General features: G+C 40.9%; 1 protein-coding gene across 2 annotated transcripts in view; it reads left to right on the plus strand.

Moving 5' to 3' along the window:
* Positions 1–19,182: 19,182 nt before the first annotated feature.
* The window catches only part of PLXDC2 (plexin domain containing 2), a 400,556-nt gene continuing 392,794 nt past the window's right edge, over positions 19,183–26,944 (plus strand). Inside the window, exon 1 of one of the 2 annotated variants that reach the window (XM_084783674.1) lies at positions 19,183–20,131. In XM_084783674.1, the coding sequence (XP_084639800.1) occupies positions 20,020–20,131 (112 nt within the window). In that variant the 5' untranslated portion in view covers positions 19,183–20,019. The remainder of the gene's footprint in view (positions 20,132–26,944) is intronic. The other variant, XM_084783673.1, reaches the window with a different exon arrangement.

Consider the following 26,944-nt stretch of genomic DNA (forward strand, 5'->3'; position numbering starts at 1 on the left):
TGAGTGCAAGTCAGTTCCATTAGAAACGAGAGAGACAAGAAGGAGGGAGAGTGGGACAGGGGCAGGGGAGAGGGGGCTATGAATAGGTTTAAAGTAAATAATTAATAATAAAAACAAGATTAAACATACAAAAAAAAAGAAGAAGGAGAAGAAGAAATGAGAGAGACTATCTGGAAGCTGGTGCGGAAGGGGTTCTTTGCTGGAAAACAACTGCCTGGGGACATTTCTGCACACCCGGAAGCCACCATGGTACAAGGAAGCCATTGCGGCTGTGGTAGGAAGGAGACAGACTACGTGCTAAGCTGATAGGAGAACTTGGCAGCGTCATCAATGTCCACATGGATGCATGTGTTTTTGCCATCATACACACTGCTAGAGTTGCCTCAAGACCCCAGAAAGCCACTGGGGGGAACAGGGAAGGTCCCCCAAAAAGGAGAAGCCAAAAGGTAATTGTGTAAAGGTGTTACAGAGAAACCTAAAGGACAGCGAAGACAGGAAACTGTTGGAAATGCCTGAACCATGCTGGGGAAAGCAGAAGCTTGGAGAGGAACAGACTGGAGGGAAAGGCTACTTTTGTTACTTGGAGCAGTGTTGACATTGTTAGTCTGTGGATACTTTTGAAATTGGAATTGATGCAGTTTACATTATGGGAGTGCATTAATTCTACAGAGGCCAAGAGTAGAATTTTCCAGTCAAAGTATGTGCTTGATGTCCAAATGACAAGTGGTGTACTTGTGATAGGGACCTTTGAGCTTTAATTTGAATGCATTAGGATAAACCCAGGCAGTTGGAGAGATGGCCTTGCGTTTATGAGCACCAGCTGCTCTTCTACAGGACCTAAGTTCTGTTTCCAATACCCATATGGCTGCTAACAATCATCTGTCACTCAATGGATCCAGAAGGCTCAATGCCATCTTCCGGCCTCAGTGGCACCACACACAAGTGGTCCACATGGATATATACAGCGAAGCCTAACGTATACACAAAATAAAAATAAATAAATCCCTTTGAAAAGGTAAATATAGGCCATTGCTTTTGCACACCTTTGGGTGAGTCTCTGCAGGTATGTAATTGATCAGGAAAGATCCACTCTGAATATGGCACCACCATCCCATGGGCTCGGGTCACAGACTGAACAAACATGGAAAAAGAGAAGCAAATGAGAAACCATGGTCCCATTTATCCGTCACTTATGAACATCAGCACTGCTTACCAAATCATTCCTGTTCTATCCCTTTCTAATCTTGGTGTGAGGTAACAGACTCCTTTCCCTCACATTTGCTTCATGGAGAGGAGGGGGGGGGTGGGAAACCCTGATCTATATAAATAATGTCTTGAAAAGTTTGTTTTCTCCAAATGTTTGCTTAGCGTTTGAAAAGAGAGATTGTTACATAGAAGGAAAGGGGAAATTCTCCTGTAAGCTTTAAACCACCACAATGTAGCGGTTTCCTCTGAACTGAAACATTGTTTCCTTGCAAGACTCTGAATGTAAATACAAGTCACAAGTTCAAGGAAGCTGAAAGCATCAGGACTCACAAGGCTTTCTCCCCAAGGTCAGAAAAGTCGTAAATATCTGCTGGGAAGAAGAGACTCTGATTGGCCAAGGTGCCTGAGGATGCTCCTTTTGAACTGCTGGAAGTAAGCAGAGAGCCAGGCTTGCAGGTTCAGTGAGCTGCCGACCACTCAACGGAGGCAGGCTTTGCAGCTGCTTTTGTTGCTCCTGCTTCACTATTTTGCCTTTAAGGGCCTCCAGTAATGTCATTTCTTCATCGAGGTAGCCTTTTTTTTTTTTGTATCATTACTTTGTTCTGTCCTTGCTGGTCTCCCTGCTGTAAGCATAAGTTAAACAATGAAATGATAAATTCCTTAGTCTTTGCTAATCCAGTGCCTGAGATAAAAAAGTTGCACACCATTCATTTGTTCCTAAAACTATGTATCTTCTCTAGTCTCACAAAATGTCTAGAATCAAACAGCATCAATGTCTAGTTCAACACTTATTCACATAGGCACTACAGAAAGGGGAAGAGAGATTGTGATTGACAGAAATGAGACTCCTGCTCCTTAGAGCACCATTCCACAGCTTGCTGAGCCTTCTGGCTAAGGTAGGTGTCCATGGTCCTTCCTTCAATGCCACTCCAAATAGAATGCCATGGAGCCATCCTGTTTATATTTTATGGGCTTGCTGTAGCTGATGCCAATTATTGAAGAATGGCACTACTTATGGGAATGTAGTTTCTAAGATTTGGGGATAGGATTGGGTGAAATCCTTTGACCACCAAAAACACCCAGAGCAGCATTGAAAGCATGTCTCTGGTTCCTTTCTATAACCATGAGGCTCAGCATTGCAAGCAATGACTGTTTGCTAGTGTACATAAAGCAGAAAAGAAAAAAAGATGCAGAATAGGCAGTTATTCCCACACTGATAGGAGCTCACCCCTAGGGTCTCTATAGGAATGTGCCCTATATCTCCGCCCATGTCAGATTTTATGAGCAGGTCAAGCCCTTTAGAAAATATACACATAAAAGCCAATTCTCACTTGATAAGCAGAGAGAGAGAAATTAATTAAGCAGATAAGCTTTTGACTTTTTTATTTTTTGCATCCTGTTGGAAACAACATATTAAGAAGCAAAAGGCTCTATAAATAAAGCTCTTTTGTTTCTAATAATAATCACTAGGACTTTTACTTACAAAGGTTGGTTTCTGTGCTTCCTTAATTTCAAGAACAGATAATTGAGCTGAGGTGGTAGCCATGGGTGAGTAATTCTAGCACTTGGCAGGAATCAGGAATTCCTCCTTTATTACATAGTAACTTTCAGACAGACTGACTGAATGAGACCTGTCTCAAAAGTAAAGAAAGATGGCACCCAACAAAATGGCAGGGAAATTTTTGGGTCTGCCTTAGAGAAATCACCCAATAATCATGTCAGAAACTTAGGGTACACACTGGATGGTGCACTTTGGATAGAATTTTTCACCCATATAGTTTCTAAAAATAACAGTCAGGCTGGGCATGGTGGCACACATCTTTAATCCCAGCACTTGGGAGCACGAAGCAGGCAGATCTCTTTGTGTTCCAGGCCATCCTGGTCCACAAAGTGAGTCAGGATAGCCTGGACTACACAAAGAAACCCTGTCTTGAAAAACAAAATAAAAACAACCACAAGAACAGTCAACAAGGCAGTTAAAATAGCAGTCACTGGACCAGCCCCTGCAGGCAGCAGGCACTACTATGGTGACTGAATGCATGATGGAGAGGTGGGGGAAATGGAAGCTTGGATAGAGCAGAGTGAAGTGTGCACTGCCAAGACAGGTGGAACTGGAGAAAAAAAAAACTGCAGCGACCGGTAGGAATAAGGGCTCAATGGTGGAGCTATCATTGCCCACTGAGGTTGGTGGAGTGGTGTGCAGCAACCTGGTTTTACACGGAGCAGAAAGAGCAGCTCTCAGAGAGCTGATACGTGAGCAAAGAGTTCAAGAAAGAGATGCTAAGATCCTGAGTGCTCAGGACAAGAGTCGGGTGTGAAGAAGCAAACAACGAAGGACCAGGGAGACTAGGGGGACAGGGCAGAAATATTGAAGAGTGTTTGAAAGGTGCCGCTGAGGAGGAAAGAGTGTGTGGCTTTGGGAGGCTCCCAGTATTGGAGCTGTACTCCCTGTGAGACGGAGAGATGGTAGAGCATGCAGGACAGCAGAGCAAGCGTGGGTTGATCATATAACAATCTCTCTGGCTGCTCTGTGGATAGTAGCTGGTGGCAAGGCCAGCCCAGGGAACATCGTATGGATATTTGGAAAAATAAGACGAAATACTCAGGCAGGGCTGTTGGAAGCACAGTGCCTGGTGTTTAAACTGTGACTTGCTGAGCAAGGCTAAGTTATTGGTAGGGCTAGGATGCCGGTAAGGAGAATGCTGCCCCTTTTCTGACTGCTTGCTTGTGTTGACTCATGAGTCATTTCTTGAGTGTCCCCAGCCTCTCTCTTCCACTGTCAGCCTCCAGCTACTGACTCTCACCTTGCCTCCGTCTTCTAAAGACCACTGTGATTAAACCACACCCACCTAAATAATCTAGACAATCCTTATGTTTTAGGGGGCATTAAAATAATCATATCTTTCAAATAATTTTAGATGTCAGTGTAGTAAAATATTTGAGACTATTGTCAAGCCTACCATATCAATCAAACAACCAAAAACATGGGAGTACTTGAGTGTTTAAGACAATACTAGTGGTGGTGAACTTGTCTATAATGAGCAAAGCCCTGGTTAGCTCCGTGAACAACAAACGTGTGTTCTGTAAAGCTGAATAAGGGAAGTACTGCAGTGAAAGTTAAAGATGCTCCTGTCCTGCTTTCCAGCCTGCATCCGTATGCCTAACTTCAGAGATGAAGATGAAATCTCTCCAGTGATCGACAAACGTTCACACTGCGGTCACATGCACGATGTGTTGACCTTTCCAGCCAATTTTGTTGCTGTGCACTTGTCGATCAGTGACTGCCAAGCTTTTCTTTTCCCTTTTTAAAACTGAAGACACATAGCTGAGGTAATAAATACCAGATTCTTTGTGACAATAACCCCTTTGTATTCAAAACATGAATTTTCATCAAAAGATCATATGCGCATTTAGAGCCAGAGCATGAATGAGAGAGCGGAGCAGTGAGCTAACCTGAGGCATGTTTCTCTAGAGTTGCCTTTCCTTTTGTTCTGCTGATTTTGCCCAACATTTGTAGCTCTAAAATGCAGCCTAAAATCATAAAACCCTCCATTATGTACTTATATGCCATTTCTAATTTTGTCACTGTTCCCAATTTAGGCAGATTGGCCTGTGAGTTGAACTGTGAAAGAAAAGCAATAAAAAAGGGTATTGTTTCCCCTACTGTAACTCCACTGTTTTATTAGAGTGTGATGGTGGACACTTCACACTGTAGCTTCAGAATGTTCCCTTTGTCAAGCTGAGGCAGAATTTGGGCAAAGGCAGATCAACAATGTGCCTGGGGATTCCTTCCTCTTCTACAACTCAAAATGGAGAATTCAATTTAATTTAATGTCCAAAAAAAAAAAAAAAAAAGCTCAAAAGTAAGATTAACATTTATAATGTTTAAATAGACACCTCATGTCTATATCACTTTCAGCTTGTGTTCAGACAATCATTTTTGATTGATTTGGATAAACAATTCTTTTGCCCTTGCCAATCTAAATGTTTTGAGACTTAAATTTTTAGGTATTTTACAGTTTTACCCAAGCAAGATAAAATGCGAATCACTACAAATTGAATATTACATGAATTATATTAATTCCTACAATATTTTAAACAAACAAATCTATAGCTATAGCAAGGAAAAAAGCAGTATAATTTATGTAACATGTTTTTATTAATTAATAAAAATATGTTACATAAACAAATCTACAAGGTTAAAAATCAGCATTTGTAGAAATAAGGCATGTATTTCATTTCTTGGACTACACTGGAAATGTAATTACAGTATTTTCCTAGATAAAGCTGTGAACAATGTGCTAATTACTTTCTATAATTAAAACGTAAGCTAAAGTGGTAAATAATGCATAACTGTGTGTGTGTATTTGATCTCTTCATATAGTATGTGAAAGATCCAATGAGAGGCTGTATTTATAATTAAAGAGCTAGTAGTTTCCTATGGTAGAAATAATACTCTCTTTAAAATACTAGGGGTGCACAAGTAATGTGTAGCCATATATAATTTTAATCTTTAAAACTTATTCTTATAAAATGGGTGTGAAAAAAAGCTCCCACAAACACCTCTACAAAGGTCTTTGATAGAAGCTACTGTGTTTAAACCAACGAGACCTGAGCCTTGAACTGTTGTACACAAATGTAATGGGAAAGGGTCACTTAAGGAGAAGGGCTGGTCCCAACTCAGCTATTACTTTTGTAGCTCCAAACAGCAGTACCTCCTCCGGTAAGTGGATTTAACCTCAGAGGAATGTGCTTTGTATTTTGTTTTTAATTTATACTTCTTACTTGGTGATCCAAATTATACCCAGCACAGGCACAACCGTACGAGGGCTGACATCATAATACTGTGAAGCAGCATTAAAATATGAGGTCGATTTTCATTTAGCTCATTATCATCCATCATTAACATTTGAGAGATAGTTTTCAAAAAACTGTTTACAGACACGCATGGCACTCAGGCCGGGCTTTAGGATAACCTGTGTTACGTAATCTCCCAAAGTGCTTGTTAAACAATTAGCTTCGCACATTCCACCCCAGCTCAGCATCACTGAAGAAGAGTCCCAGGCAGGTGTGGCTCAGAAATGTGTGTATGAAACAAGTTTAGCTGGCGAAACTGGTGAGGAAAGTTCCAGGAGGTTCTACCGCAGAGGGCTAAAGTCACAGTTTTCTCTGTCTTGCTCAATCAAGCTTTCTTCAATGAACAGTATGCTCTGAGAACAGGTGTACGTACGTAACATGCATTTTGTGAGGCTTATTTTCTCAGTTTTTATGTATGAGTATTTTTGTATGCATCTATGTCTGTGTAGCATGTGTGCATGGTGCTCACAGAGGCGAGAGAGAATAGAAACACGGGACTCTGTAAGAGCAGCAAGTGTTCCTAACCACTGAGCCGTCTCTCTATGAAGTTCCTTTTTAAAACTAAAGTTTGAAAATCGTGTGGAACTCGGGATGTTAGCAATCACCATTATTCTTTCTTACATGCTATAAATTAGACCAATTCTCAGTCTGACAGCAGGCCACTCAGAGCTTCTTAGATGCTAACAGCTGAGTGGCAGTGCTACATGAGTAATTATACACACTTCCCTGTATTATTTTATGTCTTCTTTTGGTTGATATGAAAATATTTATTCTTATTTCGTAAAGATTCACATCCAAGGTATGCCAAGTTCATCCTACCCCATTTATTTATTTGTTTTGTGTGCTCTCAATGACTAATAATGTTTACGATGTTTCCACAGTTTCTATTTTAAAAATACTTTTCTAAATACAAGATCATAAAAGAAAATATATCTATATCTTTATCTACATTATGTCTATATCTATGTCTATATTTATCTATCTATCTATCTATATCTACCCTGTTTTTCCTCAAATCACCTAATCCCTAGAGGACATAAAAATGAATTCATCCTGTTAATAATAATATATTTAGAATGAAATTTCAGATATTGATTCCATTTGTCAATGCTGATCTTGGTCTTAATTGTAGGATGTATAATGTTGAGTGGATGGGCTATGACGTTAGTCCAAGACATTAGGACTCTGGAGCATCACTTAGAAAAGAGACATCAGTCATTATGGACTTGTTTCTCTGGTCATATTTTAATTGTATTTGATCTGTGTATTTCTATGTCCTGTATCTGGAACTATCTTTTCAAGTTGTCTCCAGGAGCTCTCATACTGTTTCACATGTCAGCTTTATATAATAACCCATATCTAATACAGTCATCAGGGGACTGATCCAGGGCCTCCCCGCCTCAGTTACCAAAGTCTACTGGTGCTTAAGTCCTATGTATAAAATGATTTCTATATTTGCAGAAAGCTTACATATGTCTTTACATCTAATTTAAATCAATTGTAGTTGATTTATACCTAATATAAATGTTATATACATGTATATTATACTTCTACAAGAATGATATTAAGAAAATCTGTACATGTCACACATAGAAACATTTTTTTTCCTTTTTTGAAGAACCCTCTGTTGCTTAAAACCATTCATGCAGTGTATTGAATGTAAGCTTCCGTACCCAGAACATACGCCATCTGCAGAGCCTAGCATAACTGTCTTCTGAGAGGCTTCATCCAGCAGCTGATAGAAACAGATGCAGAGACCCACAGCCAAACAATAGGCGGAGCTTGGGGAGGAAGGATTTAGAGAGCCAGAGGGGTCAAGGACAACTTCTTAGAGACCTTGGGAAGCTTCAGCACGCAACATCTGGGTTTCCGTGCGTCCATAAACAGCCCCTGACACCCTTAAACATGAAGCTCCTTAGCTTTTTCTGCCTCCACATCCAGTCTCCATGGACAGATGCTGAAGTAACCGCTGCCCATGCCCTCTGTGCCATAGTGCCAGCGTGTCTTGAGAGCCCCTTGGTACCAATTAGCATTCAACATCACATTCAAAATTTAGTCCTCAAGCCACAGAAAATGTATTTCTCCAACCTCCGTGCTGCATAAAGCAAAAACAATAAATTACCTTTTGAGGTTAATCTTAAATACAGGGCATGAAATGCAAGCTAATAGGATCAAGTAAATGAAAAAACACCTAGGAACCTGTAATCGAGGTAGAGAATTTAAAAGTTGTAGAGTGACAACTATATGACAGATAAAGATTATCACGTGATACATGAGGAAGCCTTATTTGATTGAACACCCCACATACACATAAAAACGCAAGTTTTAGGAATCCAAGTGATATTTCCTGTTTTTTTTTTTAAATAAGAAAACCTTAAAAAAAAAAAAAAGAACTGATAAAATAAAACGGCAGGACAACTGAAATGCACTCAGGGGAGTTCGCCTGAAAAGTCACTGGGCTGTCCTCTAAGGGATATCAGCAAATGGCTACAGAGTGGTGCTCCTCCAGGCCAACAGGGAGAAAAATCTCCCTAGAATAATGGCTGATTCAGTCAAGACCGCTAGAAATAAATCAGAAGCAGAGAACACATCCAGGTAGCAAAACATGCTACCCTACATTCCTTAGCAAGGACAAATGGCTATCGGATTCTTTAATAATAAATGGAATGTTCTACCTGTTAAAAGATGAACAGACTTTCTCAGTAATGTGGAGAGGACTTTTATTAACACTGCATCAGCATTCATTAAAGTCGTTAGATGTGGTAACAGATTCTAAGGCTTTCATCGCTCCCGTTAGTACACAATTTACACTGCAATTTGTCCATCATTTTATGTATGTAACAGGTTAACCTAGTTTAAATGCTTGTTTTTTGTTCTTATTTTGCTGAAATTTGACAGTGTATATTTCAGTTAAATAATACTTATTTTCCACCAACAAACTCAGCAGCAAAAATGTTCTAGAACCTATCAGTACCCAGCCTTGGCAAGCTCAATAGGAATCTATAGAAAGGCAGTGTGTTATTTTTGTTTTTCACCCAGTGTTTAGTGATAATTTTATGAGATCAATATAATATTGACCTTATTAGTTACTTTTTCACTGTTGTGAAAAGACACCATGACCAGGGCAACTTTTTTTTCTTAAAGCATCTCATTAGGGTCTTGGTAACAGTTTTGGAGGCTTAGACCCTGATCATCATGAGAAGGAGGCAGCAGCAAGTCAGCAGGCATGGCACTGTAGCAGCAGCTGAGAGCTTACAGCGTGTCCACCCTTGGAGAGGAGGGAGAGGGGAGAGAGAAATAGGGAGAGGAAGAGGGAGAGAGAGAGGCTTTTGAAACCTCAAAGCACATTTTCAGTGACAACCCTTCTTCAACAAGGCCACACTCCTCCCAACCTTTTTCAAAATAGTTCTACCAACTGGGGACCAAGAATTCAAATTCAGGAGCTCACAGGACCCATTCTCCTTCAGATGACCATAGTGACTGCCCATCTCTCTGAAATATCCTTTATTCTCTTTTGGTTTTTTGTTAAGAAATGGGATGTTGTAAGATGTTCCTTCCATATACAATACTAAATATGTATCTATTTCTTTTGCTATTTTTTCTGACGTAAGTATAATCTTATTAGAATCATGAGCAACAACACCAAAAAAAAAATCTATTTATTCAGTCCTGACAACTTACTCTGGTGTCAGTAAACCTCAAAACATATTATGACACATTTACATGGGAATGTTTGTTCCAAGATAAAAAATTTAAAACAAGCCCGGGCCTGTGGAATACAATAATTTCAGAACCAATGCTTTGAATCTTCTCTTGAAAAAAATGTAAGCTTTTTCTCCATCTTTTGGGACTGTGAAAGGGAGTCTTACACTCTATTTTCCTGTACCTTCTCTATCAAATATATTTTAAAGATATTTGTGACTTTTTCCATTGAAATGAGAAGTGATCCAATAGATTACCTCAAATTGATTGTCTATACACTTGTCTGCTAATTCTTTTTCTGGTGTAATGGAATTTCTCTAATACCTATGTCACAGGACTAGAAGGAATAGAAATCTGTTTCTAAGGTTAGAGATAATTAACTCAGATCTTCAAATCACTAGTCAATATGATCCCTTACCCAATTTTGAGTTTATCCTGCAATACTGATCAAAGCAGAGGCTAAGTTAAGGACATCTGAGGTGACTGTCAGTGACTCTAGCCTTACCATCTTCATGTAGGCAGCTAGAAATTTGCTGTGGCTACCAAGTTTCACCTGGTTGCGTGTACAGCTTGAGTTTTCACCACACCCACTTCTTTGTCTTCTCAAACCTTTGCATCACACTGGGCAAACAACCCTGTCTCTCCCACACATTTATTTTAATCATCTTCATCCCCAGTGAGGACTGGCTTTCAATTCTTAATAGAGCCTGCTGCAGCAGTGATAACTCAATTGCATTTTATAAAATCTAAATGGTGCATAGTTGTAATTATGTTGATATTAAATTTTCTCCTTAGAGGTAAAATGTTGATATTGAATCAACTATGTGATATTTTATTAGGTCATTAGCAATTAAAAGGAAAATAGGAATGGACATTTGATCTTTAGGTTTGTTGTTTTATTACTGCTTTATATTTGTTTGTTTTGTTTTCTTACGCAACAAACCAAGTTTTAGAGGGAAATTAGATTGATATTAGAATTTTAAAAGATACAGTGAAATCCAGGGTTAAAAATAAATAGTGAAATCTAATTACCAAGATTTTAAAGACCACTAAATTTCTCTCTCAAATTAAGATTAATATATTGCAAAACTGAGCTACAAAAGACATGTTACCAAATATTGTTTAAGATTTTTTATATTTATTCTAATTTTAATGTTGAGAGTTACTAAAAATCTGTCCCTGGGGAATGAATACACACACACACACACACACACACACACACACACACACACACACGAAAGAAAAAAAACAAATTAAGGCCAGTTATTAAACTACAATTACTATTGTATTGCTATCTACGTAATAAAATTTAAACAATAACGATCTACAAATCCAGTCCTATAGAAGATACTAGAAGGAAAACTCCAACCCAGGGAGGTTAACTACACCCATGAAAACATAGGCTATAAATAATCTCACACTAGCAAAACTCAAAGAAGGGAAATACATACACATACACACACACACACACACACACACACACACACACACACACACAAAACCCACTAACAACAAAATAAAAGAAATCAATGATCATTGGTCATTAATATTTCTCAATATCAATGGACTCCTTTTCCCAATACTACAACAGGATCCATCCTTCCACTGCATATAAGAAAAACATGTCAACATCAAAGACAGACATTACCTCAGAGGAAATGATTGAAAAAAGATTTCCAAAGCAAATGGACCTAAGAAGTAAGCTGGTGAATCTATTCTGATAACAAAATGGAATTTCAATGAAAATTAATCTAAAGAGATGAAGAAGGAAGCCAGGCACAATGGCGCACACCTATAATTCCAGCACTCAGGGAGTCAGAGGCAGGCAGATCTCTGTGAGTTTGAGGTTGCCCTGGTCAATAAAGTGAGCCTAGGACAGTCAAGGTTCCATAGAGAAACTCTGTCTCAGAAAACAAAGAGATAGAGGACATTCTATATCCATCAAAAGAAATATCCTCCAATTTCAGTTCTTAACATCTATGTTCCAAACGTACTCACATTTTATAAAAGAAAATTTCATTTCTATCAGCATCAAAAAAGAATAAAATACTCCAGAACAGGTAACGAAACCTAAATATAAAATTCCGACATCAAAAAATGAATAATACAAAATGAATAAAACAAAAAATAAAATTAAAAAAACGTAGAATAAACGTTGAAAGAATTAAAAGAGGTTCCAAAGAAAGAAAGAAACACCTCATATCATGTTCTGGGAGACTTAACATTGGCAAGATATTGCCAATCAGAAAAATGATTTCTGTGAAAATTTGTGACTGTCTTTATTGCAGATACAAGTAAGATTCATTTAAAAGTATATGGGATTCAGAATTTAAAAAAAAAACTAATTTTTCAAAACTGTTACAAGTTGGACTATGCATACTTCCTTATTCATACAGGTACCAACATGCTACAGTATCTAGAATAATATGCTTCTAGAGTAGAGATAGGACAGATATGTGAGGAAGCTGGAACTGGCAGTCCATCAGTAAGTCTGCGTGACTCATCAGGTGATTGGCAATGATTCCCCATCATTCAATGTGAAAACTCTTTTCTTCAATGCATGGATAAAACTACTCATAACCCTACGGGAAAAGCAACTTTCAACCCTTGCTTTATATCTCATTGAAAAATTACACATTTCTTTAAATGTAAAGCAAGAATTTCCCCCCCCCCTCTGTCTCCCTCTCGTGTGTGTGTGTGTGTGTGTGTGTGTGTGTGTGTATGTGTGTGTGTGTGTGTGTATGTGTGTGTGTGTGTGTGTGTGTGTGTGTGTGTACATCCAGATGTATATGGAGACATTAAGGTTAACACTAGAGTTTATCTAATGAGGCAGAGGTGCTCACCTGACTATGGAGTTTGCTGATGCAACATTTTATATTGCAAGCCTAATCTAGTCAGCTTGCTATAGGAATTCCTCTGTCTCTGCAATACAGGTCAATAGCCAGACAAAGCTTTAATATAAGTGTGTTCTGAATATCTAAACTTTTATCCAGATCTTCACACTCGTGGATCAAATATTTTAACTGCTGAACAATTTCCCCAGCCCTACAGGTTTCAATGTATGCCGTCCAAAGTAGACCCAATAATAACAACGTATACATTCATTCCACCAACATAATAAATGTGTCAAAGAACACTATAAATAAGTGTAATGACAATAACAGAAAATGCTTCTAGAACATACACTAAACTCACAACAACAAAGAAAAAAACTGTACAATTATCTAAAAGGGAAAAGCAGACATGGACTACCCTTTACAAAGAAAGAAGCAGAGAACATACTTAGCATCATTCGTCATAGGAGAGATGCAAACTGAAGCAGTGACTTCAACTTCATGCCATGTGGGATGGTGCTAATTTAAACAGAGAGACTGAAGAATAGCAAGATGGCTCAGCAGGTAAAGTCACTGACCACGCAAGCCTGGCAACTCCAGTTCAATACCTGTAATTCAAGAAAGGAGAGAAGAGACTCCACTTCTGGTCCTCTGACCGCTTCATGTGCCATGTGGCAAATACACACCACCTCACAGGCATAGTGCACACACACACACACACACACACACACACACACACACACACACACGCACACACTCAAAATGAATAGATTTTTAAATGAGGTTATCATAAAGAGAAATAAGAGTTTTTCTATGTAATTCAGAATACAAAAAAAAACAAAAAACAAAAAAAGTGCAACTGCTATAGGAAAAGAATTGCTTATTTGCTCACAAGGTTAAATATGAAGTAGTCATATTGCCCCTAAAACCCACACAAATAGTGTAATTGTGAAAACTGTAAATGTTATCCAGTTTTTATTGCATCGAATACTATTTTGAAATCAAAAGGAATAAACTTTGGATGCATGCACTCCACATGTGGCTGAACCATGAAAACATTATGCTAAGTGGAAGAATTCATATATAAAAGTTCATAGATGAGTCTGTTCACAGACGTGTCCCTAGACATCTGTCCACAAAGCCGCAGAGACAGAAGATTAGTGTTCTCTAGGGCTGTGGTGGGGGAAGGGGCGTGCGACTGGCTATTAATGGGCACTGAGGGATGAAAACCATCTGGAAATAGATGATCGTTTTGGTTCTACCACCTTAGAATAAACTCAAATTCATTGAGTTGCATACGGTAAGAGGGTAACTCTTAAGCTGTGTGAATCAAAAATTCATTGCTATGAGAGTAAGAAGAAAGCTAGAGAGAAATGAAATAAAGATAAGGGAAGAAATAGAGGTTAAGCACAGGGTTGAGTGCTGGCAGTGACTCAGGGCACACTAGCAAGTGCACAAAGCTTTGTGCCATGTGCTGTCCGTTGAGACTTCCATCGGCGGTTCTGTAGTAGTACGGTGTCCCCTGAGGATGACACTCAAGAAACAAGTTTCCAGTATTTCAGATATTTATATTCAGCTCAGGAAAAAAAAATCCAGATAACTAAATCAACAATGATCACATTGGACCTGTTCTCTGTGTTGTTATTTATGCGCTGTGCCTAAATCCTTAACAAAGTGATTTCATTTCATAATTCACAAAGTATTTGGGAAACATTTGGAGTTCTTTCCAAAAAAGGCAGTCGCTTAATTCATATTTGATTCCAACAATTTTGAAATAAGGTACATGCTTCCACTGTGCACTATTTTTCACCCTATGCCTCTAAACAGTAGACTGTTGCATGTTTTTCATTTCCTTTTTGCTATTAAGGTTGCTCATTTTGTGTACTAATATTTATTTGTCAAACTCCCTTTAGGCTTTTGGGATTCAGACACTTATAAATCCATACAAAGCTGATATATTATTCACAAAGGTGTGGCGAATATAATCATGCTGTTAATTTCATCTAAATAGGGAGGGTAAGAACTATATAAGCTCATCAGGCAGTGAGTATTCTTGTATGCTAAATGTTCTATCAACAAAGAGTAACTTTCAGCTTCTAGGTAGAATTTCTAATGATTGTTCAATTTAAAATGCTCCATTCATAAAAATTTACTGCTTAAAACTATAAAAAACAGAAAGCTGAAACACAAACCACCCACCATACAATAAAAGTTAAGTTGATTTTGTGGCCAAGTCAGCCGAGATGAACAAGTGAGTCTTGTAATTTCAGAGCAGAGGTCAAAAAATTGGCCCCACCGAATGAGGAGGAAGAGGAAGTGCTGCTGACCTAAGGAGAGGTCATAGCATAAAACTGCATAAAAATCCACTTGCCCTGTTTCTTCATCACATGGCAGCTGTAGAAAATTTCAACAAATAATGTTAAAGGAACACAAATGATTTTCTGAGAACGATTCTTAAAGTGCAATAAAAGCAGATTCTCCTTAGCCTACACTACATCCCAGGTTTGGTTTGGTTTTTAACCCATATATGCCTGATGTTTTATTAGGCATTCTGTCAGCCAAGTTTCAACTCAGGACAACTCTTAGGAAAAATGCTAGAATTTTGGGAAGAATGAGATGATCAACTGAAAGTATCCTTATTCAGACATACTCTGGAAAAATATATAGCCTTCACATATATACATACACATATGTACATGTACATATGTATAGGTTACAGGACTAGGGACATAGCTCTGTTGAAAGAGTCCTGAATCTGATCCATAGAGCCACATGAGCCTAAAGTACCAATGTAGGCTCAATTTTCTTAGTAAATAATTTTATTACGAACTTATTAACTGATAGTACCTCACTCATAACCTGACTACCCGAAACAATAGGAAAAAATGATTAAAGAATACAATAATGAAGCCATAAGGATTATCAGTTCTGAAGAACAATTCTCCTGGCGTAATCAGCAGGATTTCTTCTGCTGGAACCTGAAGCAATCAGAAGCCGGAACCTCAGCTGGAGCCCGAAGCCCAGAGCCCCGAAGCCTTCCCTTGAGTAGTTCTCTCTAGGAGCATCTTGAAGTGGGGGGATGAACAGCCAAAACTATCCCCAGTCTCCAAAGGCCTTGCCTCTTGTTTTTTGCTCACATTTATACCTCCTCTCAGAATGTGTTAAAGAATGTTTTTCAGCTGGTTAACAACCAATCTCCCCCACAAGGTGGTTCAACTTCTAAGGGGATAAAGATCACCTGTTCTCTCCCAAGTTTATCTCTCCCTGATACCAATACTCTGGAGATGGAAGAAGATGAGTCAGAAGTTCAAGTCTACCCTCAGCTTCATAGGGAGCTCATGGCCAGCGACAAGGAAACCTTTCTTTAAAACAAAAATCTATGAAGGTTAATGGACACAAGGTGTTTTCAAAGGTTTGAAATCTGGAGAGATGATATCTCAAGTATACCTGTGGTTAAGGATGATTCTGATGTATTATCTTCAAGGAGAGAGTGTCATGTAAATTCTAGGTCTTACCTTTAAACAAAAACAACTATTCCTTTTCACTTTCTAATCCATTTTCACATTTGGAAATCAGCTTAAAGTAACCCAAGGGGTAAGAGATATGGTTATGTCTTCCCCATACCTTAAATACTTAGAAACAAACTCCAGTATTACAACACCTCTCCCATGTCTGTGGAAGATGATGAAATTTTTCCTACAAAGCTCTATTAGTTTGTCACCATAGAAGTGAATGCCACACTTACACTGTGGCGAAACATACAGGGAAGATCCAATGATTGAGAAACCACAGTATGTCACCTTTAATTAACCAGAATTATATATGTAGTCAACACTTGCCATTCTGCTCAGAAATTACTGTAACATATATTTTCTTTACTTGATGTTGCTGCAAGGTCAAGGCACAATACATTTTTACAAATATTTTTGGTAGACATTTAAGGTAAAGTACCCCAGCCTCGATGCATTACAATGGTCTCCCTTGTGATATAGTTCCAAGGAGTACGCCATCAAAGACGCTAGTCTTTTACTCATTTTGAGTTTCCTATGTAGCTGTTAGTTAAGGGAGAACTAAACTGAATAACATATTTGATTTCATTTTAGGCTCAAGGGATTCCATGCTCTGAAAACTTCATGGATGCTGCCATATCCACAAAACTGCCATATCACGAAACTACTGGAAGTGGGCATAGGTGTGTGCTAGTGGGCAAAAATAAGATTCAGATAGAAACAGGGTGCTGTCATTCAGGAACATCCCAGATAGAGACCAATCAAGGCAAATTACCTCCAGGTCACTTTTTGTTTCCCTTTCAGTTTGTAGCAACCATTTTTTTTTCAATTTGTTGGAACACTTTATTGAATCTGGAAGTTATTAGTGAACACTCGTAGGCTCATGGAACGTGGTACAGAGTCTTGAGACCGGAGTTCTGATCCAGGTGAGGCACTTTAAATAAATAGCTTACAGCTGAGTTAACTAACCTGTATAGTGCTAGTTATCCGACCTGTAGCAACCAATTTTCACTGGCAAAGGTCTATTTATAGCTTCCATCAAGAGGGCAAAGTATGGCTGAGGACAGCAAACAATAACACAAACAAGTACTACTAATCTGCATAAACAATAAGGAAAAAAAGACTGAAAATTATAGAGGAGATGGGGGCTTGTTTTCTCTGAGAGAAGGACGAGACTAGTTTTTTTTTTTTTTTATTTTGTTTTGGTTTTTCCTAAAGTGAAAACAGGGGGCCCGGGACTTAGCTTCTTCTGATCGTTGCTAGGTTGCCTAAAGTTGTGGACATTGTGAGAGCTGGAGGTCTAGGAAGCCTTCTGCCTGGGTTTCTGGTATGGCTGGTGGCCTGGATTTTTGGTGCTGCTGGTGAAGCTGGTGGGTATCAGCCATCCAAAGTGCAGAAAGCAAAATCAGCATCAATTAATGTCCCGTTGAATTTTCGTTAGAAGTCTACACTTTTAAAGTTTGTGTAAGTATTCGAAGTTCTCGGGTTGAGATTGTAGTCTAGAACTCAAACATTCTTTCCCAAAGCACAGATAAGAGAATTTAGCTCCTAAGTAGTCCGCAAAGGCGACGTCAGCCACTCGGAAGAAAAGTTCAGAATTTTTCCAAGCATGGCATACTTAAGGGTTCACAAGTATATTTTAATCCTGAAATAGAGAATGAATCTTATTTTAGGGGGAACAGATTTGTTTATGTTTCTCTGGGAAAAGGCAAGCTTTACGTATTGAATTTTTTCAACTGTCTTGGCCTACTTCCGGTAGGTTTTGTGACAAGTTGCAGGATCCAGGCAGTGCGTCCCTGAAGTCTGCAAAGCACAGAAAGACTGAGACAGGAACAGGCTGTAAGGGGGATTTGAACCCAGAACACTTTCAAATGTGTTGATTTTGCTAGAAACCGCACTTTTCTTCAAGCTGGGAGATGATTAAACAGAAATTCAGTTTTCTAGGCTAATCTTCATCGCTCAGACCTTCTATGGGCTTCTGTTTAGAATCCTCCTAATTTGATGCCAGGAGACCTGAGGCTTAAAGCTTAAGTAAACTGTTCATTCACTCTGTGTGTGTGTGTGTGTGTGTGTGTGTGTGTGTGTGTGTAGTGGGAGGGGATTGGGGGTTGGGGTTGGGGGGAGGGGCGGGAATCAAAATCCTATCTGGTAGTGATCTAGGGCATGCATTTTTCACCAGTGATTTCTATTTACCCTCATTAAAAGTGGTTAACTATGCAACACAAAATGTAAACTGAGGAGAGGGCTGGAAGGGGTTAATGCCCAAGCAGATCAGCAAGCTGAAAACAAAACAAAACAAAAAACCAAAAACCGAACAAAACAAAAAAACCAGAGAGTGAAAGCCATTTAAAGCCCCCATAGGAAATTCAATGGGCCTCCTGTTCCTTTAAACTCTCGCTTTTGCTCCCGCTGACACTTTACCAAACCACAGTGGCGGTTGCAGGACCCTGCAGCCTAGAGCCACCTTCCACCACCCTTGGCGAGGGTCTCAGGTAGGAGGGGTTTTTGTAGGGATGGGTGTGTGTGTTGTGTGTGTGTGGGGGGATGTCACTAAGCCTTGCAACTCAGGTTTGGTATTTTTTTCCAACCCGAACGGTTGCCAGACCAGCCCTCCAAGAGGGATGAAATGTTATTAACCCTTTAGCGTCCAGGCCAAACCCCGGAGAAAGTGGGCGCCCACTGGGGCCCCATCCCCCCAATCCGCAGGCTGACACCCAGAAGCCCCGGGAGCCTGGTGGGTAGAGGTGGCTTTGGCCCCAGTTCAGAGGGCAAGAGCTGGGCCGGCCGATGGCGTCCGGGCGATCAGGAGCTGCCACCGCCCCGCGCACCCGTCCTTGCTATCCCAGGGGTGCGCGTGGGGCGGCAGTGGTCCTTCGGCTGTCCTCAGCCAGTCTTCCCTGGCTTCATTTGTGGGAGACTTTTCTGGCGCCCACCAAGTAAAGCTCAGCCTTTGGACAGGTCGGCGCTGGCCGCTAGTTTCGGGTGGAAAAAGGTGGGAGAAGCCTGGAGGAGAAAGAGGGAGGGCGGAGGGCGGAGGGAAGAGAGAGGAGGGTTCCGCGGCAGATCTGGCAAATGGCAAACCGCCTTCCCTCCCTAAAGTGTAGAGCAGGGGCGCGGGGGAGCGCGGCGGCGCCTCTGCCACCAAACTCCCGGGGCTCCCGGGTGTTCAGAGTCACCTCCTCCCTAGCCAGCAGGAGCTCTTTCACAAGGCTGCATCCTCACTTTCCCTCGTTTTTCTTTTTCTTTAAAAAGCACATTTCCCCAGTCTCTCTTCAGATCACCGCAGCCCGGACCTTCCCTGGCTCCAGTCTCCGGAGCTGCCCACCCCTCCGGCTGTCGCCGGGGACGCGCGCCCAGCCTAGGGCTAAGCAAAGAAGAAAAACTTGTTGGAGGGGTTTCTCCAGCCTCCACGAACCTCCTCTCTCCTGAACCCCAACAGCTCGCCAGAGCCAGTCCTAAGTCTGGGAAAGTTCCTCCGGTGCTCAGCGCCCTCTTGGATCTGGAACAGCACAGGCTGTGGAATTAGATCTGTTTTCAACCCAGTGGAGCGCGTCGCGGGCGCTCGGAAATCACCGTCTCCGGGCGCCCGGGGTGGCGCAGCCTACGAGGACCCGGGAGTTTGCCGGCCGGACTGCAAGTGGCCTTTCCTTCCTCTCTTGGTAGTTCGGTCTAGTCTGAGGGCTCTGAGGGAGGCAAGTAGTGGAGAGACCCCCGAAGTCCGGAGAGGGCTGTGCTGCCCCTCCTTCGCTCATCGCTACCCGGGAGTGAAACCCTAGCGAAACTGACAGAGGCCTCGGGATCTCACTGGAGACTCACCCGTGTCACCCCATCCCCACGAAGAGCCCCGGAGCACTGGGCGGCGAGGGAAGAAGAATATTCCCTGGGCAAGGGAGGGAGGTCGCGGCAGAGGCATGGCGAGATTCCAGAGGGCCAACCTGGCCGCTGCAGGAGTTGTGTTACTTTGTCACTTTTTAACCGGCCGGTTCCAGTTCGCCCTCGGGGAGCCTGGAAATCAAATCAACGGTAAGACGCACTTTTCTGGATTGTTTTTGTGTGCGGCTGAATATCCTTCCGGTACCCGGGTACCGCAATTCTCAACCCACACCCACCAAATGTATCTTCTCTTGGGAAACTTATCCTAGTTGTTTTTCTGGGAAACTGGAATTTCCCACTTGGGGGAAGAGGGTTGACCAGAAGCAGGTGTTGGAAACCAGGATTTCCTCTGAAGCCAGGGTGCTTACTTCACCTGGGCGCCAGGGGGTGGTCCTGTCTACCCCAAGTAACCCCAACGAGGCCCCGTGTAAAAGCCAGCTGCAGTGGATGCCTTGCCCTGAAGCTTGGTCATATCAGGTCTTCTCCCTGCTGGCTTCCCTTTCCTTGAAGCTCTAAGAAACAGCCTGTGCGTTTCGGAAGGAATGTATGGGGCATGTGATGACAGTCTGGGATGTCAGGTCTCCCACTGCCAATAAAAAAAATGTCTCTCCTGGCTGCAGATCCCTCCCTCTTTCAGGCTCTCCCTACTAGCTAACTCAGTGGGGAAGTGGGACGCAGTAGGTGCTTCCCGCAGGGCTTAGAGATGGAGGAGAGTTGGGGAAGATGAGGGCGGATGTGTCTCCGAAGAAGACTAGCCCTAGCCCCACTGTCCTTTGCCTGTCAGCCTCAGACAGGCCTCAACTTGCCCGAGGTTCCTCAGGTTCCTTGACACTGTCCCAGGAGGAGGGAGAACCTCCAAAGGCTTGCTACTGGCCGCACCCCCTGCCCTAGTGGCCTCTCTGGCTAGGTGTGTGGTAGTGCCCAGTGTCCTCCCGGGGGGAGCTGGCACTGGCTAAACCAGTTGTCTCCTCAGACCACTCTATTCACGGCGACCCTAGAGCTCGCCTGCCTCCCTATTTCTGCTCTTCAGCAAATTCACCAGCTGTCAGGGCAGTGAAACACCAGGGCAGGAACAGATGAGCTCTTGTAGACTCCCAGAGGGAGAGAGAGAGCAAAGAGCACATGAAGAGAAAAAGAAAGGAAAACTTCCTGGTTAGGACAGTCACTTTTGTCCTTTCTTGCTCTGTATATGTCTGTGTTTAATTTGAGAGTGGGTAAGTGGTTCCTCAGTAGGCATGTGTATCTGCTCGGCTGTCAGCCTTCAAGGAGTCACAGAAAGAAGCCTAGGAGGGACACCTGGGAGGTCCAGGTGAAGACAAGTGGTTACAAAAACCGTGAATATAATTTTATCATCTTGAAACACGTAGGATAGTCCAAATGGTGTGTAAAGTTTAACAGAAGAAACAGATACTTTCTTGGTGCTCCTGTTTAAGGTTAGAAAGGCATGTCTGTGTGCGCTCCTGTGTGTGTGTGTGTGTGTGTGTGTGTGTGTGTGTGTGTGTGTGTGTGTGTAACCAGAGAAGGGAGGGGCCGTAAGGATTACAAGATAAAAGCTGACATTAAAATGAACACTCATTGAATCTTTCTTCATCACTCACAAATCGTCCTCATTAATGGACATAAGTTCTTGGCTATTTAAAATTTATACCGGGACACCAGACTTCTGTTTATTTTCTTGGTGCATTGCATTGATTGAAATAATAATACTTTTACTTCCTTCAGAAAGCATCAGTTTAAAAGATACAATAGTCATCCCCATAAGCATATTTTGGAGTAAATAAATATGTGAAGTGGGGGGGGGGGGCAGACAGACAGAGACAGAGACAGAGATAAGGAAACAGATAGAGACAGGGAGAGAGACAGAGAGAGAGACAAAATACATACTGAGTTGCTTGTTTAAAAACTTCTTTGGCACGGTAAGGAAATAATGCATTTACAGCAAAAATTTAAAAAAGGGGAGCATAGGAATTTTCTTTCTTTCTTTTTTTTTTTACTACTGAGAATAGAACTCACTCACACCTGTGTTAGGTTTGCTATTATAAGATCTCAACTTGAGGGTGAAATTTATTGCACTGTAAGACCAAAGAGCTTGTGAAAGCATTTGCTTTGGGGAGCATGACATACCCACGTTGACAAGATAAATATGCCAACATTTTAAATGAATTCACTATTTCTGGTAGAACTTTAGAAATGTTCTGCTCAAAGGATTTGGGAGGGGGAATTAACTATTTTGTCAATTCTTTAGAGACCTTGTTATAAGCTGAAACAGCTGAACAACATTCTACACGAAGTTTTATGAAATCCCCTTGGAATTAAGTGGTGTTAGCCTACTGGATATATAACATAGGGAAAGGTGCCACAGAAAGAGGAGAAAAACCAAACCAAACAAAAACCAAAACCAACCTGCTTTGCATTGTAAGATGACTTATCTGAAAAGTAAATATCTAGAAAATAACTCAAAAGTTGAAAATGGCATGCAGCAATCAGGTTTTTTATTACAGGCATGTTGGAGAAGGGAAAACATCTGATTTCCTAACAGGGACATTTACTGTTTCTTTGACACTGTGATTCATTTTATTGCCACCAGAGGGCAGAGAAACCACTAATTTCTCCTCTTCCTGTTTCTAATATCTTTGTGTTCTGGAGACATGTAGTTTATGTTTAATCTGCTATTTACTTGTATTTTAGCTGTTCTTTGTCTGAATATTTTTATGCTTCATTTCCAGTGGAGTTGGCCAACTTAGTTGGCAATATTTTTGTTGATGTCCTGTGGCTAAAGTTTCTGCTAGCACCATTACCTATAAAAAAAATATAGTATGACATAGGAATAATTAATCTGTAAATCAAGTGTGGGTTATAGTACTAGATCAGCAAGTTAATTATCCTTCTCCAGCAATGACGTGTAACTTTCCATTAAATACTTAACATATGAAATTAAGAAAGATTTTTGTATTTTCCATAAGTTTGGATTGCCACAGAAATGTGGTCTAGAGTACAGTTTTCATTTATGGATGTTTGCACAGAGGCTTAGTACTATTATTATATAATAAACATAGTTTCAACCATTGTAATCATATCCTATATAAGTTGTCCATATATTAAGAAAGAGATCTTACCCAGGCCTATTTCTCATCATTGAGAATGTGCTTGAATGAAATTGGAAATGAAAGATTTTACGAGTTTCTTCCATGAAAGAATGAAATAGGCCCATATAGAGATGTCCTAGACATGCACAATTTTTCTTTCTCAATGTTTTCTCCTATTGCAAAAGCACTATATTTAAAGGTGAATGAATTGGCCTACAGCTCTGATCTTAAGACTTAAAAGACTTCAGTTTGTTTTCCACTTGTTCTGAAGACCATGACCTTAGGGCCTGAGCCACTGCCCCACCCCATCACCTTCTGTATCCTTGAATTCTTACCAAGTATTCCCTGAGTGAGGACCACATGTTCAGAGTATCTTCTCATCCCTCCTGCTCTGTTTTCACTAATCCTGTCTCCATCTTAACGCATGCTCTGGCTCCATGCCTCCTTTAAAGCACTTTAAGGACTTTGACTCTCTGCCCGCTGGTTTTTGTGCTCTCTTGTTTGCACTGCAGCAACTCTATCTATTAGACCAGCCCACTCACGGGCCCCTGCAGTCAGGGTCCATTGTCATCGTTTCTGACTCTGCTGCAGCATGTCCCGTATAGGCATGTAATAAATACCTGTAGAACTGAATGGAACAATAGAGAGATGCAGTTCAGGATGTATTACTGACCTGAATATGGCCCTTGGAGACTTTAAAGTCATTCTTAAAATACAATACTTTCAAGCAACAAGGGCAATATTCATATTAAAAGTTAGCTTCATAGACTAATAATTGAAAAGCAGAGTGTGTGATCTAGGTAGGTCTCCCAAAGTGTCCCCAATGATCTGGCAGATAGCTATTTCCCTTGCGGCTTCTATTTTTATTTTGTTTTCCTCTTTTGTTTGCCCAATCAGAAAGGCTTTCCTTTTGTAGCCTTGGCTGTCCTGGAACTCACCGTGTATACTAGGCTGCCCTCCAACTCAGAGATCTACTTGCCTCTGCCTCTGGAGTGCTGGGATTAAAGGCTTAAGCTCCCCTACCTCCACACACCCCCCCCCCCCCCCCCCGCTCCCAGCTTCCTTAACCTTTATTTTGTTGTTTTCTGTTTAGTTGGTTTTTTGAGACAGAATTTCCTTGGTTAGCCTGGCTGACCAGGCTGGCCTCGAACTCAAAGCAATCCACCTGCCTCTGCCTCCAACCTTTCTTATTAACTGTCAAAACTTTTTTTTTTAAAGTTCACTCATTTTTTTTTCTCCTGTACTGCTGGTTTCTTATTGCATATTCAATCACATTCTTAGTTTACTATCATAAAATACAGTTTGTGTAGACATATCTCTATATACACATGCATACATACACACAAACATACATACGCAGAAATGTATAAAGCGTGTTATTATATTTCAATGGAGATTAAAACTGTATTTCAGTGGAGATAGATAGTTTTGGTTATTTGGAAAATTGCCTTTGAAATGAGTTGTGCTAACATCTCATGAATGGGCACAGGAGACTTGGGAGACTTAGTTGTGTGGAATGTGGCCTGAAGCTGTCCTAGGGAGGTCATGGCAGATGCTTCTTCTTTGCAGCATCTGTGCCTGTGTACAAGTAGTAGGGTGATTCTGCATTTTAATCACTCTTTGGCTTGTTTATTTGGTTGATTTTTTTTTTCCAGACAGGATTTCTCTGTGCAGACCTGACTATCCTAGAACTCACGTTGTAGACCAGGCTGGCCTTAAACCCAGAGATCCTCCTGCCTCTGGCTCCCCAGTCCTGGCCTTAAAGGCGTGTGCAAATGCGACCTGGTACCGTAACTCTTGATGGTACTTTTTGAAACTTATTTGCTTATATCTTCTATATCAGGGCTTCTCAACCGTTTTGGACGTTAAATGGCCCTTTTACAGGGGTTACCTAAGACTATCGGAAATCACAGATCTTTACATTATGATGCATAACAGTAAAAAAAAATTACAGTTACAAAGTAGCAACACAAATAATTTTATAGTTGGGGTCACCACAACACGAGGAACTGCATAAAGGGGTCACAGCATTAGGTAGGTGGAGAACCACTGGTCTAGACGTATAACTTGTTACTTCTTGGTTATTTGTGGTGTTGGGCATCAAACACAGAGGCTCAGACATGCTAGGCAAGTGCTCTTCCCACGGAGCTGCATCCCCAGCCCAACTCAGTTCCACTGTTAACAGTTGAACAGGCATCCTCATCTGCGCATTTTGTATGAGCTTACCATGTCTTCGTCTTGTCTCTGCGGTTGTTTTGAGTCAATCTGCATGTTGCAATTTGTTCCCCCCAAAACAGCACTGTAAAAAACGGTAGTGACTTCAGGAACTCTTAGGCTGTTCAGAAGAGTTGGGCACTTTGCCACGGGGCAGGCTTAGTTAAGAACAGGATCTTTTAAAGTGACCCCTGCCCCTGAGTGTTTTCCTCTTCCTCTTAGTTTCCTGTTCCTCCTCTATGCTGTGACACCACAAGATAGGCTCTCCAAAAGCAGCGTGCCTATGCTGACATTGCCTTTTCTTGTCTCTAGAACCATAATTGAAGTGAACTTTTTCGCTTTTGTAAATTAGCAAGTATCGGGTGTTCTGTTACAGAAACAGAAAACGGACTAAGACATCTTTTCTCACGTAAAACAGCATCCTGTATTTGTTTGGGAATTCTGAAAGAAGTGAATCTTATCAGTTTCCACAGCACACGCAGTTTGTGCCTTGGTGAGCTGCTTTACAGTTTAGTCTTAGTCTGATGAATTCCAAACTTCCCTTTTGTTCTGAACAGGGCTTCCCACTCCCACCCCTAGTTTAGTTATCTCTGGAGCATTGCATTCTGGAAGGTCTTCTCCACTGAGTACCTTTATTCTGACACCCATACAACGATTCTAACCCACTGTGGAAACCACCACAGAATGCCAGCCTAGTAGGGGTGCTTCCTTTAGGATGCCTGTCCTACCACATAGAGCATCCCGCATTGCCAGGCCACCTAACAGAGAAAAGATGCGTGTGTAGAGTGTACCACTTCATGTTTTTAGATAGACAGTGAACTTGTTTCCTACTTGTTCTTCGGGTTATTTCTCTTTTCCCCCTTTAATGGACAGGGTTGTATGATTTGGAATGATTATCTGATTTTTGCATTTAAACAGAATCTGAAGGCTTGTTAGAAATTAGAAAAGTGTGTTCTAAGCATACCAAAATCAAGAGTTTGCTTCTTCCTCCAATGAATAGCCAGGCATTCCTAGCCCTGATAGCACTTCTTTGCCCTCCCAATTAAAGTTGGCTGTTGTCACTATTTCTCTCTCTTTTCTTGTCACGAAAAAGACAACAACAGCAGAGACATAGAATTTCTTAAAAAATTTAAAAAGTCTTAGTACTCATTTTCCTCCCCCACCTACTTTTTTTTAACTCATTAATTGAAAATTTTGCTTAAAATCTACAGAGCCCAAGGTTTTATCCTGCAAGTAATACTGAAGATTATAGCACGTAAAGAGAATATTAAGAATTTGACTTGTGCATAAATAGAATAAAAATCTGTATATTTAAAGGTGACCTTTCTGCACTTTCATTGGTATAGGAAACATGTAAAGTAACCTCATGAGGTTTCATGAGGATGGGGCTTGGTTTATTTAGGTCAGGACAGAACATTCTTTAGTTGATATGTGTGCATTCAACAAGCAGCGACAATTTCTGGGCAGAACTGGTGTGTTTCTGCTTGTCTGTGTGTCTGTTTGTAGAAGTATCCAAAGAAGTACTTTCTCTGTTCAAAACTATGATTTGAACAACCAATAAAGTATTTCTTCTCCTAAAGGAGACACAAGGTACGGAGAATATGCCTTTCTTTGGATACAAAATTTGCAATCACGACTTTTGCTGCATGATCGTCTTTTAGGT

Source organism: Acomys minous (genome assembly GCF_964271855.1).
Source record: "Acomys minous genome assembly, chromosome: 5".
Classification (NCBI taxonomy): Eukaryota; Metazoa; Chordata; class Mammalia; order Rodentia; family Muridae; genus Acomys; species Acomys minous.